Source organism: Zingiber officinale, chromosome 6A (assembly GCF_018446385.1).
Source record: "Zingiber officinale cultivar Zhangliang chromosome 6A, Zo_v1.1, whole genome shotgun sequence".
NCBI classification, from domain to species: Eukaryota; Viridiplantae; Streptophyta; class Magnoliopsida; order Zingiberales; family Zingiberaceae; genus Zingiber; species Zingiber officinale.
This window is the reverse complement of record NC_055997.1, coordinates 131,130,601-131,148,962: the sequence shown is the minus strand read 5'-3', so window position 1 is coordinate 131,148,962 and position 18,362 is coordinate 131,130,601. Positions and strand designations below refer to the sequence as shown.

General features: G+C 38.3%; 3 protein-coding genes across 5 annotated transcripts; 2 read left to right on the top strand and 1 right to left on the bottom strand.

Moving 5' to 3' along the window:
• Window positions 1-227: 227 nt before the first annotated feature.
• On the top strand, window positions 228-5,063 carry LOC121998111 (ubiquitin-conjugating enzyme E2-17 kDa-like). 2 transcript variants are annotated; one of them, XM_042552861.1, is made up of 5 exons: window positions 228-357; window positions 448-547; window positions 2,938-3,065; window positions 3,927-4,031; window positions 4,767-5,063. In XM_042552861.1, exons 2-5 carry the CDS (start codon window positions 478-480, stop codon window positions 4,908-4,910), a joined length of 447 nt encoding a protein of 148 aa, XP_042408795.1. In that variant the 5' UTR covers window positions 228-357; window positions 448-477; the 3' UTR covers window positions 4,911-5,063. The 2 variants fall into 2 exon arrangements, with proteins under 2 accessions (XP_042408795.1, XP_042408796.1); XM_042552862.1 differs by having other exon boundaries at window positions 235-343.
• A 3,775-nt stretch (window positions 5,064-8,838) lies between these two features.
• Window positions 8,839-10,467, top strand: LOC121998109 (ethylene-responsive transcription factor CRF2-like). Of its 2 annotated transcripts, none has more exons than XM_042552859.1 (2): window positions 8,839-8,968; window positions 9,270-10,467. In XM_042552859.1, exon 2 carries the CDS (start codon window positions 9,313-9,315, stop codon window positions 10,270-10,272), a length of 960 nt encoding a protein of 319 aa, XP_042408793.1. In that variant the 5' UTR covers window positions 8,839-8,968; window positions 9,270-9,312; the 3' UTR covers window positions 10,273-10,467. The 2 variants fall into 2 exon arrangements, with proteins under 2 accessions (XP_042408793.1, XP_042408794.1); XM_042552860.1 differs by lacking the exon at window positions 8,839-8,968 and adding an exon at window positions 9,054-9,171.
• A 1,908-nt stretch (window positions 10,468-12,375) lies between these two features.
• Window positions 12,376-14,862, bottom strand: LOC121995347 (transcription factor PCF5-like). Its single transcript, XM_042549107.1, has 2 exons — window positions 14,822-14,862; window positions 12,376-14,711 (listed from the first exon to the last, which is right to left on the bottom strand). The coding sequence occupies exons 1-2, from the start codon at window positions 14,860-14,862 to the stop codon at window positions 12,854-12,856; spliced, it is 1,899 nt and encodes a 632-aa protein (XP_042405041.1). The 3' UTR covers window positions 12,376-12,853.
• Between the last annotated feature and the right edge of the window lie 3,500 nt (window positions 14,863-18,362).

Sequence of the window (18,362 nt, the reverse complement as noted above, 5' to 3'; positions counted from 1 at the left end):
TTATGTTTTCTAATAAAGAATCAGACGCCACCTATTGTTAATAAGATAGTAAGATAACAAATAAATAAACTGATTTAATTACCTTATAAATTTTTTAATAAAGGCTTTTAATGAATAATTTTGAAAAAGAAGATTTAGAACCATTATGAAAAAAAAAAGTTGTAGAGCAATTGCCATTTTAAAAAGGTAAACTTTAACTGGCGAAATAAAAGTTTTACATAATTAAATGCTAGTGCTATAAATACAACCTTAACGAACGGAAAGGTCTCTTTTCTCTCCTCTTTCCTCTTTTGCTTCTCATTCGAGGATTCGACGAATCGCGTGAGAGAAAGAGGAAGAGGAGGTTACCATCAATCGGTTACAACCCATCGTTGCTTTTGTTTTCATAATCGGTACTGCAATTTTTGGTTATTCGTCGCGCTCTCTTACCGATCCCTTTCGGTTCAGGCGTATTTGCGGCGAATTAGGTCTTCCTCGATGTCTTCCAGACGTATCTTGAAGGAGCTCAAGGATCTCCAGAAGGATCCTCCAACCTCTTGCAGCGCGGGTATTTTTTTTCCCTTTCTCTTTTTAACGAACTGCTTAGACATGGATCTGAACTTGTATGATGGGATGGGAAGTTGTCTGTGGCCGGATGAGTTAGGTTTTATGTTGTTGATGATAAATGTTGTTTTTTTTCTTTCCTCCTACTGTTTGCAGTTAGAAAAACCTTGGTTCTAAAAGGCTATATATATGCTGATATGGGGTGTTTAGTAGGTCATACTTTGTTTAATTGTTTAATCATTTGCTTTGAGTTCGATGCTCGTAGAGTGGACTCATATTTGCATAAATAGATAGATTAATAGAGACGAGAAATGGTGTGAAAGCGTTGGTTGTTCAATATAAACAATATGCGCTACTGCCTGATTCTTTGAAATATCGAGCAAAGCCAGTGAATAAGGATACTAACTTACATGACACAAATTAAACTAAATGATATGTTGTTGCTTGTTTCTTTGAAACGTTGAACAACAATAAGATATTGAATAAGGATACTGACTTACATGACACAAGTTAAACTAAATGATTCGCTGCTGTTTGATTCTTTGAAATATTTTAACATATAATTGAGATATACACTTAGCCATACGATTACGAAATTACTGCATTAACTCATTGTGGCGCTTATGCACCTAGACACCCTCCTGGACCTGCAATTTAGTGCTTGTTTGAATTATGAACTTTATTTGGTGTGTGGTTCGTGTGTAATCTCAATTTTTTTATTTGTTTCAGGTGTATAGTATGAAATGATTAGAAATAAAAATTGATCATTTCTACAACTCTAGTAACATGTGCTTAAGAACTTTATACTGGTCTTTTGTTTGTCATAGTCAATTCATTAAAAAAAAAAATCCATGGTACAAAAGAATATGTATAAGTTGATCTATGGGTGCAAAAGAATATATATAAGTTGCCATGATGAGTTAGGTTTTATGTTGATGATAAATGTTTTTTTTTTCTTTTCTCCTACTGTTTGCAGTTAGAAAAACCTTGGTTCTAAAAGGCTATATATATGCTGATATGGGGTGTTTAGTAGGTCATACTTTGTTTAATTGTTTAATCATTTGCTTTGAGTTCGATGCTCGTAGAGTGGACTCATATTTGCATAAATAGATAGATTAATAGAGACGAGAAATGGTGTGAAAGCGTTGGTTGTTCAATATAAACAATATGCGCTACTGCCTGATTCTTTGAAATATCGAGCAAAGCCAGTGAATAAGGATACTAACTTACATGACACAAATTAAACTAAATGATATGTTGTTGCTTGTTTCTTTGAAACGTTGAACAACAATAAGATATTGAATAAGGATACTGACTTACATGACACAAGTTAAACTAAATGATTCGCTGCTGTTTGATTCTTTGAAATATTTTAACATATAATTGAGATATACACTTAGCCATACGATTATGAAATTACTGCATTAACTCAGTGTGGCACTTATGCACCTAGACACCCTCCTGGACCTGCAATTTAGTGCTTGTTTTAATTATGAACTTTATTTGGTGTGTGGTTCATGTGTAATCTCAATTTTTTTATTTGTTTCAGGTGTATAGTATGAAATGATTAGAAATAAAAATTGATCATTTCTACAACTCTAGTAACATGTGCTTAAGAACTTTATACTGATCTTTTGTTTATGTCATAGTCAATTCATTAAAAAAAAATCCATGGGTACAAAAGAATATGTATAAGTTGATCTATGGGTGCGAATATATATAAGTTGCCATGGCTTGTTTTTGGTTAATTTATTTGAACACTCACAAGAATTTCGGAGTGAAGAATTGAAAAGATCACTAAATACTTATGCCCTATTTATCTATAGGTGCGGATAAGAGAGGATGGATTGAATATCCTTTCCTCTGTTTACTCATAATAAAATAATATGCAGAATAAAAAATTCATCCGCAGATTTTTTGTGGGCATTTTTTCGTCCACATGAACCTTCCCTTTCTCGTGCCATGTTTGAATCTCTCACAGCGGTGTCTCAAGGTCGCTCACGGCCACGAGAGAGGCAGCTCACGGTTGCAAGTGACCTTGCTCATGGGCATCCTCGCTTATGGCTGTGGGCAGCCTCGCTCACAGGTGCAAGCGGTCTTCCACAAGGTGGTCACAAACTTGCTGAGACCGTAGTTCTCTTTTTTCCTTTCCTTCTTCTTTCCCATTTTCCATTCCTTTTCCTTGAGGATTTTTTTTCCACCATGGATTCCTTTCCTTCTTCAATCCATGCAGCATAAAACTCAATTTTGGCCTTGATAATTTATCATCCCAAACTTTCATGGTGAGTAGTACTATAGCTTGTGTACTGGTAAATTTCTTAGTATGATTTGTCTGTATGTTACTATGTTGTCCTTTATTTGTTTTGCTATCTTTAATTTATTGAAATTTGACAGGTCCTGTATCAGAAGACATGTTTCACTGGCAAGCAACAATAATGGGTCCTCCAGATAGTCCTTTCGCTGGAGGTGTTTTCCTTGTGACTATCCACTTTCCTCCTGACTATCCTTTCAAACCCCCTAAGGTACATCAGGACTTTTAATTGTTTGAATTCGTTGTTATTTTTCTGTCTTAATATGTTACTCAGAGGACACCATTTATAGTTATATTTGTTTGAGGGGCTTTGGACTAATTCCTTTTTCATCATTTTAAATTTGCCTTGGTAGTCACCTGAAGCTTCTCTGTGATACTATTGCTCATTTATTGTCTTCTGCTTAGATTCATCGTGTGACTTCTGATTTTATCAGACCTAGGCAGGAGTCCAGATCCGACCATTTCCCTGCTTCCTCTCCTGCCAATGATACCTTCTCTGCAGCTAGACCTTAGCGACACCTCTAGTTTCAGCAAATGTGTTGTATCAACACCTCTTTGTTGGCCCTAGATTCCTGGGAACACTTCACTTCACGTGTTCTTTGACAGTGGGCGGTTGATTCCAGTCACTCTCTCATGATGATTTTTAATGACATAGATGCAAGCTCATCTCTTTCATTTTGCTCCTATTTTTCTCTCTGGCATCTGCAGATGCCACCTCCCATGCCTCTCTGTTGGATCTTGGAGATCATTTCTTTTTGGGTAGGTTCTGCTTGCATTTCTAAAGCAGTGTGATTCCTCATTTATTAGTTATCTAGATCTTCACTTGCAGATGTTCTTCCTGCTTCTTCTCTGTTCCTTTTATTCTCTTTCTATATTGATGTGCTGAAATGAGGTTGAAGTAATTGCCTTTAGTGTGTTCTATCAGCAATTTCCAAAGCTTTTTGATTAGCATAAATATACTAATTTGTTCTTTTTTCACATTTTAATTTAGCAAATATAGCAATATTTTAAATTTTAAAGTTGTTATATATGGTTTCTTTTAGACTCATGCCTGTTTTACTGGTTTATGAAGGTAGCATTCAGGACAAAGGTCTTCCACCCAAACATTAACAGCAATGGCAGCATTTGCCTTGACATTTTGAAGGAGCAGTGGAGTCCTGCGTTGACCATTTCCAAAGTAAATAATTTTCACCTCCTTTTTTGTCATATGTTGTCGTATACTAAAGTTCAATAGGTACATACCTTTTTGATACGGTGCTAGAACTTTTCAGGAATCAAGTAATTATAGGCTAAATAGGCGTTCATAGCACATTAAAGTACATTATAAATGCCCAGTAAGAGAATGCTTATTGAGAGGCAGCAATAAGGTTTAGATACAGAAGTCTATGACCCATATGCATGCACCCAATGTTCTCACTTATATAATTAACAATAGGAATGTTTTTTACCAAAGCGTGGCTTTACCTAAGTAGCTAGGCAGCCTTTAATGTTAGTCCCTATTAAAAAGTGGCCCAGACAGATTATTTAGATGTCCCAAGTGATCCACCAAGGCAGTTCAGTTGGATCTAAGAAAAAAATGAATTTTTAAAGTAAATAATTGTTTTATTTGACATTATTTTTCTAAATTTTGTTATTGTAATATGATGTTAATTATAAAGTAGCTATGTGTGGTCTTTTGCAATTTGGATTTACGGCTATAAATTATTAAATTTTATATCTTGTTGTGATTTTTATTTTTTTGGTTGTAATGTGAAATCTGAAATATTTCATCGTTGTTATATGGTTAGTGGTTACTCTTTGGCTCTCAGCCTGGCTCATTTCAAACTTTAGCTGTTCATGACTACAAACTTAATTCTTCCATATGCCGGCAGTATTTTTACATTATAATGTTCTCATGTTTTCCCCCCTTTAGGTATTGCTTTCCATCTGTTCTCTGCTGACCGACCCGAACCCAGATGATCCTTTGGTCCCGGAGATTGCACACATGTACAAGACTGATCACAGCAAATACGAGACCACTGCTAGGAGCTGGACCGAAAAATATGCTATGGGCTAGTGACTCTATTTGAGGTTTGGTCGCTGTTATTTATTAGAATTAAGTGATTATGTGTGCTATCTCTGTTTAGTTTCCTCAACGACTCGAGGAGCCCAAATTTAGAACATATAAACAACAGTTTCTAATTTTAAGAAAAATACCTTTTGTTACCAACTTCCGATTTTTCTTCTAGAAAAGTATTCTTTGTTTTCTTGCTACTTAAGCTTTTTGCTGCATCAAGGAACTTGTTTCCTTTGAGATTTGATCAACCCTAATTAAGCAATAATAGAATGTTCAAATCCTGACTTAAGTAGGTCTGGTCCATGTGGATATTCACTTGCACATACTCCTCGTCATTCCTAAGCATGAGCATCTTTGCTTCAATTTTAAAATATTTTTCCACAGCCTTAAATCAAATTTTAATGTTCCAGTTGCAGTATTTAAAAGAAAGTTTGTGGCGAATGATTTCTCTCTTTAAATTGTTCTGGAATAGATAGATGTTAATGATATGTATTTAGATTATTATTATTATTATTTGTTTGGTCTTATTGGGGTTAGTTGGATGGTAAGAAATGGATTATCAAGAAAAAGATGTTGCACCTCTAAAGTCAAACAATGAAAAGCTTCTATGTTTTACTTATTAACCAAATGCTAATAATGAGATTATGATTCATAGCATCTTAATTACTTCATTATGTGATGAGGCTGTTACCTTCTTAATCACTCTGTTCCAACAGCATTGCAAGATACTAAAATAAAATTGACCAAAAAATACCACAAAAGAGAAGAAATTAGAGATAACAATCAAATCAATACAAAAACATAAACTTCGGCCAATTGATGTCCACTGCCTTAAACTTGAACATAGAATTTTTAATCACCACGGCCGCACAGTTCAAAACAAGATATGTGCATTTTTGGCTTATTAAAATTTGAAATAATTCTTTTTACTAAATAACAAAAGTCGAACACTTAAATTTAAGCTCTCAGGAAATAATGGTATTAAAGTATTTTAAATATGCTAAAAAAAAATTCACACTATTTGAGCATCTAAAATTTCTCTCTCTCTTTTTTTAATTCAATTATTGGACGTGCATTTATTTAGCTGGTGCACGCATAAGTCTCTGCAACTTATCCTACTGTTTGGGAATTTGTGACGGACGCCCCCATAAATTCGTCAAAGGTCATCAGACCAGTTGATATAACTTCTTCTCCACTCCTCTTCCACCATATTTTGTCATTAATTTTGGGTTATATTTTTTAAAAAATTTTACCTTTTAATTAAATTTGTCATAACTTTGAAAACTTTTTATTTAAATCATTTTTTATTAAAATTTCTGTTTAAATTAACTTCCAACATACTCTTAAAATCACTTTATTTGTGCTAAATATCTTCAAACATAAAATGAATTCATGCATAAAATTGTTGTCCGGATGAATATATGTACAGAGAGCTTTAATTTTATTTTGTGACAATTCGAATGAAACATAAACCCTAGAATCAAGGGGTTCAGCATTTAAAATCAAAGGCCCCATCACGTGTTGTTCTTGTGTTGAAGAACAAGCACAAGTAGAGAGACCAACCCACTTGCCAAAAACTAAAGCCACCAGTACTGTTAATCTCAGTGGGGAGATGATTTGGCCATTCTCTTCTTTCACATGAAAGGATATTCATATTTTATTTTATTTTTATTTTTTAGAAAATTATTATTGTTATTATTATTAATGTTGTGAGAAGTGTGAAGATGGAGAGTTAGTGTGGTGCACGTTTGCTCGATAAAACTCGTGCTCCTCCCTGCAGACATTTATGAGCCAGTTTAGTTGTGATTGGAGAGTGAAGCAATTAACTAATTAAAAAAGATTTTTTTTTTTTTGCTTATTTAATTTATTAGGACCAGTGGCAAACACAAGGGAAGGGACTAGGTATTTGCAAAAAAGTCCCTCATGTTTTTCATAATAATTGACGACGAGTGAGAATGAAAGTGGGGTTTAAAATGACAAATTTTATTAATAATTGTAATCCATAATATTTGCATGGGTTGAACTTAATTAAACCTTTAAATAATAAATTAATATCCATTTTTCAAATGTTTCTGCACTCAAGTTGGTAAAATGACTGTAGTGTCCTAACACTTTTGTCAATTTATCTCCAGATTAATATGAAAAGGATAAATTATAAATGACTATTAATTTTTTTAGATACTGATAATATATAAGAGAAGTATTTATTTGAATATATTAAAATTTAAATCTCAAATATCAAGTTAATAATATCTTATACGCTAGCTAGCCGTTAGATTATCTCAAAAAAATTTTGACACCAAGCACTCAAGTGGTAAAAGATGATTCATTCGCTCCCAGTATCCTCGTCAACACATCCCTAGGTCAATATGGAGGAGGTAATTTACGGGTGGCTACTAGCCATTAGTACAAATGGTCAAGACATAAGGGATGTTATGTTCGATCACGTCGAGTTTTGATCCGAAAATTTCATATAATAACACTCATGTCTTAATCATCGCATCGCCCCGAAAAGACGACACCAAACACTCAAGCACCATGCTTCGATGCGCACGTGGGGCGCCCACTTAACCTTCTCTATATTTATATATACCCGACAACTGTTTTTAGAAATTGATTTAAATAGAATTTATTCAAGGTTTCTACTTGGAAAACAATAAATTGTAATATTTTTTTTATTATATTTATATTCCTCTTTTTTATTAAGGTGCATCAATATATTTTAATATATTTTAGTCGAGATAAAACCTCTAGAGAAATCTTAATTTAAACATCTCTTTATTCAAGATAATAAATATAAATAAATTAAAAAAAAATGATAATCTCATTGACTATATTTGAAGTGATCAATTTGTCGGGAGGTACACGCGACGGTCAACTTAGAATTCTAGTATCTTTTGATTACGCCCCCCATTTGGAGAAAAAATTTCTATAAATATGACATAGTTAGGGTTCATGAGTACCTGAATGATAATTTGAATATCCTACCATGACACCTGAGACAAAATAATAAACATACAAGTACATAAGAAAATCATTATTGGCAAGCCTAATAACTGTCAATCAAATCTAATAACGCAATGCTAAGAGAGGAAATAAGAGAAAAATATTTTTTTTAAAAAAAATTAATGGTTTTTATTTTCTTATCTTCTTATTTACGTTGATAGAATAAAAGGAAAGAAATAATATTTATTACTTAATTCGTATTTATTAAATGGGTAAATTTTTATGTCTCTCAATTTGGTCTAATTTGAACCGAAATTAAAGAATTGAATGGCATGAAATTAAGTTCTTTTTCCTTAGACATTTCCTTCCAAATGCTTAATAATTTTGTTTTTAAAATACTAAAGTTTATTAATTTTAAAATACATTTAACATTCATATATATTATCAAAATGACCCTCTTGACACTAAAAGTATTTATTTATTATTCTAAATTATCATCCAAACCACTCAAGAAATAACAAGTTTTTTTTATTAAAAACTTAAATAACATTAGAAAATATTTTAAAAACTATCATAAACTTAATTGCGTAAATGGTTTGTTAATGTGAAAATAAAAAAAATCATGACCTAGCGGGGAATTAATTGATTACACAGGGGCCAAACCGCAATTAATCCAGTAAACCGCGCTGAAGCTCCATAAGCGAATCAAGCGTTTCAATTGGGCGATAGACGCGGGGGCCACCGCCAGCTTCTCATCCCCTGGATGCGGCGGCGAGCGCCTGACCATGGCTTCCCAAAAAAATCTCAGCCTGGTCATGGCTTCCAAAAAAAAAAAAACTCTCATCTTTTTAACTACTCGTCTACTCGATCGATTTTAACTCCAAAATAAAGGAAAAATAAATTTTTTTAAAAAATTAATGTGCTTTTCTGTGGATCGATCCTATAAAAAGGGAGAGCTTTCCCTCTCTCACGAAGTCCTACACTTCATTCCTTTGAAGCTTAAACATCTCCATATCTCTCTCTCTCTCTCTCCCTCTTCGTCCTCTGTTCTGCTCTGCTTCTTCAACTCCTTGTATTGTGAGCTTTGTTGCAGGAGATTCGATTTTTTTAAGGTAGATTCTGATCCTTTTTGTAAGAATCCAAGAAGATTTGGTAATGTTTTGGTAGTCTGAAATGGACGGTTCGTGGTACCGAAACGCTAACGAATCCGCAGAGTATGATAGCTCAGTGGTTGGAGATTGGATTCTGGGGATTTGGTAGCGTTTTTGTTTTGTGAAAATCGTAGATTTTTCTTCTTCTTCCGTAAAATTTGCAGGTTTTAAATGTGTTTTTGTGTTGGGTTTGTTTTTTTAGCTTTTGGTAAGGTAAAGATTTGATTTTTATGGTGGATTGTTGTTTTAATGGTGGGCGCAGGGGAGGAGGATAGATTAGAGCAAGGTCTGTCGAAGCTACGGCGATGAAGAAGGCGGAGCAAGTCGTCGGGACGGCGAAGAGCGTGTTGTCGCGGCCGAGGCGCCGCCCGGAGGCGGAGGTTTCGCAGCAGCGAGTGGTCCGCATCTTCTTCTTCGATGATGACGCCACAGATTCCTCCAGCGACGAGGGCGGGTGCCGCCGCGTGAAGCGGTTCGTGCAGGAGGCCCGGTTGGAGATCGCTGCTGGAGGCTCGGCTGAGGCAGGCAAGCGTAAGGCCGTGAAGGGAGGCTCCGAAGCCAGGAAGAAGCGAGCAGAATGGCAGGCGCCGGCCGGCGCCAGCAAGGAGGGCGGCGAGCGCAGGTTCCGCGGAGTCCGGCGCCGGCCGTGGGGGAAGTACGCGGCGGAGATCAGAGATCCGTGGCGGCGTGTCCGCCTGTGGCTCGGCACATACAACACCGCCGAGGAGGCCGCGAAGAGCTACGACTGTGCCGCCATCAGGCTACGTGGCCCCGACGCCGCCACCAACTTCCCCACCGCGGCGGCCACGTCAGGCTGCCCTGCTCCGCCATCGCGACGTCCGAAGCACTTGGAAACCAACTTCGCTTCCACCTCCGGCGGATACCACTCCGGATGCGAGGAGTCGCCGCTCAACGTCACATCCCCGACCTCCGTCCTCCGATGCTTCGCCCCATCCTCCTCCGCCGCCTCCCAATCAGAACAAAAGCCCAGACCTCCTGCGTCAGCCTTCCCGGCGATCCCGCCGCCGTTGGATCTGGGCGAGTTCCTGCCTTTCGCAGAGGTGGAGCCCATCTTCGACGGCCTTCTCGGCTTCGGAACCGAGGAGCCGCTCGGTTTCATCCCCGACCATGCGGCGCCGGTCGAACTCCTGGATGAAGACGTGGACGACGCCCTTCTCGTCTCGGGGTTCGACGACTTCGCCGACGACGATCTCTATGGTGACATCGGCGACTATTTCGCTTCCGAGCCGCTCCCCTCCGTCTGACCCTTCGCTGCGCGTCGCCGGAGGCCGATCACTGCCGCACTACCAAAATAATCCATTTTGCCTTTTGTCGTTTCCTTTTTTTTTTAATTTTTATTTTTTTTGTGGTCAGTTTCCCATTTTTTTCTCGAGACAAATTAATGTAAAAAAATCATTAAATCCACCTTTTTGTTTTGGGAAAAATCAGTGTGCGCCAGAGCATGTTGTTTAAATGACACGTGGAGGTGAGTCATTGCGGTGTCTGGTGTGACACATGGCATCGCAGTGATATTTGGGCCTTTTTACTGAAATTATTTATTATAAAATATTATGGATCTTCACCCTCACTGTCCCTAATATTACAAAAGATGGACCTTCTTGAATAGATATAGAGATATAGGACATATTACATACGAAACAAATTATAATGTCTAAATTTATATCAAGAGATGATTACACAAAAAATTGAATATCCTTAAGAGAGGAGAATGTTTGTTTGTTTCTCATCTCTAAATCACTCTCTTTAATTAGTTTTCCATCTAATAATATAAATAATGGATGATCAAATCTGTTTAAATGGAAGTAGACAAGACAAATCTAGTTGAAATCAAGTCAATAATCCACTTTTTGTTTAAGTAGGCAGGGATGGAATTTATTTGTTGTCATTACATAAAAATCCTATAAAATTAGTATATTTAGATCTATTAATAACTACAAATGTATTCACGTTTGCATGTCAAAACAAGATTTGAGGCATCGAAGCACTCCTCATCAATATCAACTTTTTATAACTCAATGTGTGGTCCTATAATATATCGATCTTGTCATATATGATAACTAAAACTAATTTATATTTGAAGGAAAAGCTACTTGTGAGGCTTTTCGAACAACAACGTAGCTAATCATCCACAAGCCTAACTTGATTCTCCCATTTAGTCACCAGATGCTTGGATTGTTTGATTATCTTCTCGATACAAGGCAAACTAGATTGCAACCTTGAGAATCTCTTGAAGGTTTTTGTTAGAGTGAAACAAGTACTAATGTAAGCTTCTATTAGTGCGAAGACAAAGGAGGATTAGGGTTTAAGGAGAATGAGGATATACCAATCAAGGAAGAGTGCTAATTCTTCATCGTTTAAGGTTTGGACTTTTGTTGGCCATGTGGTTGAAGGAATCTAAAGGAAGTTTTGGCTTTATTTTGGAAGTTGTGGCTTTCTTATTAACCTTGGCAAATAAACAAATAAGGAAAAGGTTTTACTCAATTTACTCCATATCAATCACCAGTTCATCCTTGCCTGAAGCTTGGTGGACCTGCATGTATCAGTTTTGTCCTGGACATGGAGAAGCATTCCAAGAAAAATGGGCATGTATTTGTTTGCCTACGAGAGCAGATGGTTACAATACAAATGAGTTGGCCATGGCTGTCCTGCTATCTGCTGTCCTATCTCTGTCTCAGTGAGCATTTATATCATGAACTTGACCAAATTCCACTTGGTGCAGTGTCTAATTGTTAAGGTTGCAGGAACATGAAGAAGAAGGAATGAAGGAATAACTTTGTTGGGCTAATGAGCAGTTCAACCAAATTCTACTGGTAAACTCTATCGTGCTGTCCTACAACACTTGCAAGGTCATAAGTATTGGAATGAGCTGTTTGTCAACATCTTCTTAGTGGGACTCAGCAAGGACCATGAAAGCAATGGAGTAGGGTTTGGAAGATCAAGCAGCAGCAGGCTTCTTCTTCACTGTTACACTTTGCGAGATTTGGTTCTAATTCCAATGGCCAAATGGAAAAGGAAAAGAGAAGAAGAATATTAAATGTTCACCTCTTTCCCCTAACAACCGAGATGAGAGACCCACTGCGTAACAATCAAATGAAGAACAAGGAATCCTAGGGCAACTCACAAATTGACAAGTAGGTTCTCTGATAAATATTGTGAAACCTAAAGCTGACTGTTCCAAGAACGAGACTCACACTGCTGAATCTTCAACCGAGTTGGAGATGGGCAATCATTAAAAGGCACACTAAGGATTGGGTTCTTTCAGGAAATTGAAAGAACTTACTTCTTTTACAAGGGGAAAAAAATAATAATAGAAATCTGATCGAGAAAGTTAGAAACGATCATTTAATTTGTTTCCAATCACAGTGAACTAAGCTGGAACTGAAAGAGAGGCAAAATGAAATATCCAAATTTAAGAGTTCAGTTGCACTCTTTCTCTGTGTCTCTCTAATGGCTGAAGCCGGAAGCAGAAACCCCATCACAACTTGAAGAAATAACAAGCAGCAAGCACAACACTGATACGAACAATAACTACTGCTACTACTGCTACTACTACTAAGACAGGAATCGAAAGTTCAACGTGACACGCAGTAAAGCAACATGACAGATAGAAGTGAGGCAGCAACATGATGGAACCAAAAGAGATGGCTTTTTCACATTCCATCACCATCCTCCTTCCTCCATTGAATCCAGACGCTGTAAACAGACGTGTTGAAACTTGAAATGGTGGACTGGAATAAGGAATTACCAGAGGAGGCGATTGGTGATGATCACTCTTCTTCTTCTTCTTCTCCTCCTCCTCCTCCTCCTTCTTCTTCTTGGAATCTGTCAGTTGCGAGAAGCAGAGGCAGCAGAGGGCGGCTTGTCGTTGACGCCGTCGTGCTCCTCCTCGCCCTGGAACCGCGCAGGGATCCGGAACCCTGAGAAGCCGACGCCGGAGGCGAATCCGATCGAGGAAGTCGACGGATAGAACGGAGATTGCATCCCGTTATCAGCGATGGTGATGTCGGCAGGGCTGGCCCAGGCGCGGGCAACCGGGGCGTTACTGGACTGAAGGGGTCCCCTCTGAGAAAAAGCATGGCTTTGGCCGAGCATAGAGTGCAGCGGCACCGCCTGCGGTGGTGGGAAGCTGAGAACATAGCCTCCGCCGCCGCCACCTGCAGCAGGATCGACCACATTCCATGGAACGATCCGCTGGCTCTGTTCGGCGACCCAGCCGACGGAAGCGTCGTAGGCCAGTTGGGCGGTGGCAGGGAAGTGAATGGGCGGAGCTGGGCTCTGGCGGAATTGGCCATGGTGTTGGTGGACGGGCTCTGGGTTGTGAAAAATTGGATCTTGGAAGGACTGGAGGGAGAGGCGGAGGTCTTTGACTTGGTTGTCGGCTCGCGAAGGGAGGTCCGGCGAGTAGGACTGGAATCTGATGGAAGGGGTGGAAGAGGGCGAGGTGGCGGCGGGTGTAGCTGCTAACGGGAAGAAGGATTTGATAGTATCGGCAATGGAGTCGGTGTCCATGGACGGCGGAAGAAAGCTGGTGCTGGCATTGACGCGGCCGCAGGCACCTCCGCTGTCGAAGTTAAAAGCAGTAGCAGCGCCGACAGTGTCGACTGCCACAATCTGCTTCTTGCTGGACCCGTCGACGGAGTGGTCGCTGGCTGGGAGTCGATCAGAAGGCGGAGGAGGGAGGCGAGAGGGACGGGCGGCGGCGGCGGCGGCGGCGGCGACCGTGGCAGTGGGACTCCATGGCGGCAGCTCGGCGAGTTCGTCGATGGCGGCCTTCGCGTTCTGGATGAGCCAGTCGACGGCTTTGCTGGGGCGGTCGTACCCGAGCCGATCCTGCACGTCGTAGAACTGGATGGCGGTGTGGGCGGAGAGGCGGACGCGCCGGTCGCGGGGGCCCTTGGCGGTGCACACCTTGCTGTGCCGGTCCTTCCGGCCCGTGGCCCGCACAATGTGGCCGCCCTGCACCTCCACGATCTCCCCCACCGCCGCCGACCCCTTCCCCCGCCCTCCGTACCTAGACCTCGTCTGCGCTGCTGCCTGCTGCTGCTGCTGCGGCGGCGGCGGCGGCTGCTGGTGGTGGACGAAGGAGAGCAGCTGTCCGTAGCCACCGAGGCCGTGACCCTCCCCTGTCCTTTCCGGAAGCTGCCGAGCATACTTGGACGAGGAAGCCGTCGCAGAAGCTGAGAAAAAGGAAGAGCTTGGGTTGCTGGTTTGCAACTGGTGAAGCTGGAAGCTCTGCTCCTCCTCTTCTCGGCCCTCCCTAGACTCTCCTCCTCCTCCTCCTCTTTCGCTTTCTTTTTCTTCCGCCGGAATCGGAAGATAAAGAGCTCTCCTCGGATCCAGATCCCTCTCCTTCTTCCTCCCTTCCTGTTCCAGCTTTCCACGATCCCGCCACGAATCTAGCACCACTTCCCCTGCGACCGCAAAACTGATAGCACCTGGCGTCGAAGATGCCCGCTCTCCTCTTCCTCCTGCTTCTTCCACAAGCTTTGGCCATCCAAGACCCACAATTCCATCACCAAACACCAGCCTCCTCCTCTTCAACAAAACGCAGCATAAAAATTGGATCTTGGTTGAGATCTCATCTCGGTCTTCACATTGCAGCACCCAACAGCGCAAGGTACAAGGAAGACAGGGATGGCGTTTAGCAGAGATGATGATGAAATGGAATGCTTCAAGACGTGGGCTTCAGTCTATAATTTGAAACAAGACCCCAAGCTATGGATATCCATGACAGTCTTGGGCAGAGAGAGATGCGAGATGAAAGATGGAGGAGGAAAAGGTTCGGAGATTAACCTCACATCCTCACTCAACCCATCTCCCAAGGCAACAACCATGGCAGCTCATCCTTACACTTCTCAGTGCTTGCCCAGCTCCTCCATCATCCATCCATCGATCTTTCTTTCTCTCTCCTACTGGCTTCAATTTGGAGCCTTTTGGTTGGATTTGCAGTCACTTTGCCAAAAGAGAAGCCACCTTCCTTCTGCAAAGGATTTACTGGATTCGATTTACCAAATTGGACGCAGATCTGAGATCTCATTCTCTCGCTGTAACACCGAAGGCAAGTAAAGGGAAAAACAAAGAGAGGTTATAGTTGCGGCGACAATGACAGCACAGCGTTCGACAAGGTGGTGAAGGCGATGGCTGCTCTTCATATTGCCAACGCCTCCTCCTTTCTTCCCTCCTCCTGTATTTATTTATTAATTATTATTATTTTGACAGCAAAATTGTTCTTAGGAGATGGAGGTATTTGAAGTCGAAGATCCTGTTTACATGAGAGGAGATGTTGAGAATCTGTAAAAAAATGGAAAGGAGTTGAGCGCATCACCCGTCCCTCTCCCCTCTCATCCTCGTCGACTTTTCCACCGCATCCCGAGCTGCTGTCGTCAACTGACCGTCTGCCACCCCAAACTCTTGTCACTAACCGTCTCTCTTACCATCAATCCAACTGGGATGCATGATTGTCAGAGTCAATCTCTGTCCCTCCAGGTAAACAGGGTCGAAACGTGATCGATACATGGAGATGGACTTTGACTAATCATTGAAGGGTCGGATTCTCGTTCGACGGCTTTTAATCGATCTATTAATTATTGGTGCACACGTAAGATTGAAGATAGAATGGAATGGCGATGGTGGCGGGAATGGGTGGGTATCCGAGTCAGCAGCAGCAGCAGCAGCAGGAACAAGAAAAGAGGAAGAAGAGGATCATGAATAAAGTAAAAGGCACGGTGTTTCCTTTGTGCCGTCCTTTTCCATTCCCTCCTTTCCCTTCCTTTCCTTTCAGCTGCTGCTGCCTTCCATCAATTTTCCATCCACTACTATTTCTGCCACACACACGAATTAATAGCGGCAGCCGAAGTAATCAATCAATTCTTACAAGAATACAATTCATTAATCATTAATGAAGCAAACTCTCATTTCCTATCCTACTCATTAATATCTTACTTAGGAAACAAATATATATACATAAAATTAATTGAAAATTTTTATTGTGTTTAATACTATAACATGACCTAAAAAAAGAAAAAAAAAATCAGTGGTGCCCAACCCCCATTAGCGATTCCAATCAACAATCTCACTGGAAGGTTACAATTGTTTTAGGTACTCATTTATGGGAAGGTTACAATGTTTCAAAGTTTATGGATTTTTTTTTAAATTTACAACAATGGCAATAATTCATGGAAATTTGTAATATTATTTCACGTACTACAACACTGCACCATCAATTTAAGAAATATTTAAAATGTGTATTATAATTTGAATATTTATTAATGGGTAACTTTATGTTGTCCGACTCCTCATATGGACTCTGTCCGCAATTCACTCAGATTTTTTGACGTTCAGAATTACTTTCGGGAGTTCTGTAGACTCACGGGAGTCCGGTATCATAACAAATATGTTTATTAAAAAATACACTTGGTGTTATGAGCATGTTTATTAGAGTTCTTTATGCCGTTAATAAATTTCGTCCAAAAAAAACTGATTGATGTAAAACTTAAATTTTTATTTTATTTTTTCTATAGAAAATAAAAAATGTATATCCTATTTTGATTATTTCAAACTCATAATGTAATTCCTAAGAAATATAAAATATACCTAAATTATTTAGTTAAATGTTGGACAAAATGACTAGTACTTTTTCAAAAATATTACTACTCAATTAAACTTAAATTTAATACGAATTTAATAAATATATTTAAATAATAAAAAAACAAATTCAAACATAATTATACAGGTATTTAACCAAAAGACAAATTCATTTTTTAAATGGTATACCTTATTTTAGTTTTTACTAAAAGACACACCTAATTTCCAAAATATATTTTTCATCAATTTCAACTTTAAATTAACATAAAAAAAATAAAATTTCTTATTTAAATTAAATAAACTAAACCAAATTAATCAGATAAAAAACTTAATTATTTTATCAATAAAAAATTAAATAATAAAATTTATGATGATCTCCTAATTTTATTTCACTTTTACTTATTTTTTATTGGATATTATATAATAAAAACAAAAAAAAATAGAGTTTTTAAATTTTTTATTAATATTCTTCTGTATTTTTATTTATTTATAATAAAACTCTAAAATAAAAAAATAGGGATAGATTTAAGAGGTTGCATATTTTTTTAATATATAAGATGAGCATTTTAATATCATATGAAACTTTAATGAAATAATTAATATTTTATTTCATTGGATGCAGTTTCATTATGTTTAAATAAAATAATTTAATTTTTTTTTTTAATTTAAGATTGAACTAGATAAAAAAACATATTTTAGAAATTAAAGACGCTGTTGAATAAAATTCAAAAAATTCAACAGATTGAAACGTGAGCCACCCAAACGTGAGCCACCCAAAGAAGGGTAAGAGTATCCATAGGGGTGAGCATTCGGTTAAAATCGAATCGATCGAATCGAATAGATCGAAAATTGAATAAATCGAATTTCTTTTCAACCAACTGAACCGATCGAATTTTCCTATAAAACCGAACCAACCGAACCGATAAAATATCGATTAATTCGGTTTTTGACCGAATTAACAGAATTAACCAAATTTTAAAATTCTATTAGGTTTTATCTTTAAAAAAAAATTTTATTTAATGAATTATATTTTAAAATAAAAATTAATTAAAATAATATTCTTATTCGGTTTAATCGAATTACAAAATTCAAAATCAAAACAGAACCGAATTAATAAAAAACCGAACCGATTTTTTTTAAAAAATAGAAAATCGAATTAACCGAACTGAATTTCTAAATTCGGTTAGTTCGGTTCGGTTAATTCGATTTTTCAGAATTTTTGCTCACCTCTAAGCATCAACATCAATTACCCTATTTAAACATTTTATCCTAAATTTTGGATATGATAACTAAAAACTCTCTGCATTAGTTATTTTATTCATTCTATAAATTTAGATTTGATAAATAGTGATTTTTTAAATTTAGAGAATGAAACTTCTATCATGAAAATAAAATAATATTTCTTTTTAATCTCTTTCCTTCCATTCAATCTCTCTCATTCCACTTATTCCATAAATATAATAATAAAAAATAGAAGAGAAAAAAAATTAAGCATAATAAAAATTTTAAAATATTTAATGTAATACGTACTAAAAAATAATTATCTAAATTTAATAAAATGGATAATCTGGTACCTAGAGTAAAAGAAAAATTGACGTATGCTCTTCATCCCTCCACTTCTAATTCTAAGCTTATAAGCCCTAAACTAACCCTCTCTCTCCGAATCGATCCGATCCCGCAATCACTCATTGCTCATGGCTTCTTCAGCTGCCGCCACTTTGTTCTCCCTCTCTCTTGGCCTAATCCCGCT

Coding starts and splice junctions, on each gene's coding strand:
- LOC121998111 (XM_042552861.1), top strand. CDS start 478: ATGTCTTCCAGACGTATCTTGAAGGAGCTCAAGGATCTCCAGAAGGAT. Junction 548..2,937: donor TCCAACCTCTTGCAGCGCGG/GTATTTTTTTTC, acceptor GAAATTTGACAG/GTCCTGTATCAGAAGACATG. Junction 4,032..4,766: donor CTGCGTTGACCATTTCCAAA/GTAAATAATTTT, acceptor TCCCCCCTTTAG/GTATTGCTTTCCATCTGTTC.
- LOC121998109 (XM_042552859.1), top strand. CDS start 9,313: ATGAAGAAGGCGGAGCAAGTCGTCGGGACGGCGAAGAGCGTGTTGTCG.
- LOC121995347 (XM_042549107.1), bottom strand. CDS start 14,862: ATGGTTGTTGCCTTGGGAGATGGGTTGAGTGAGGATGTGAG. Junction 14,712..14,821: donor GGGTTGAGTGAGGATGTGAG/GTTAATCTCCGA, acceptor TATAGACTGAAG/CCCACGTCTTGAAGCATTCC.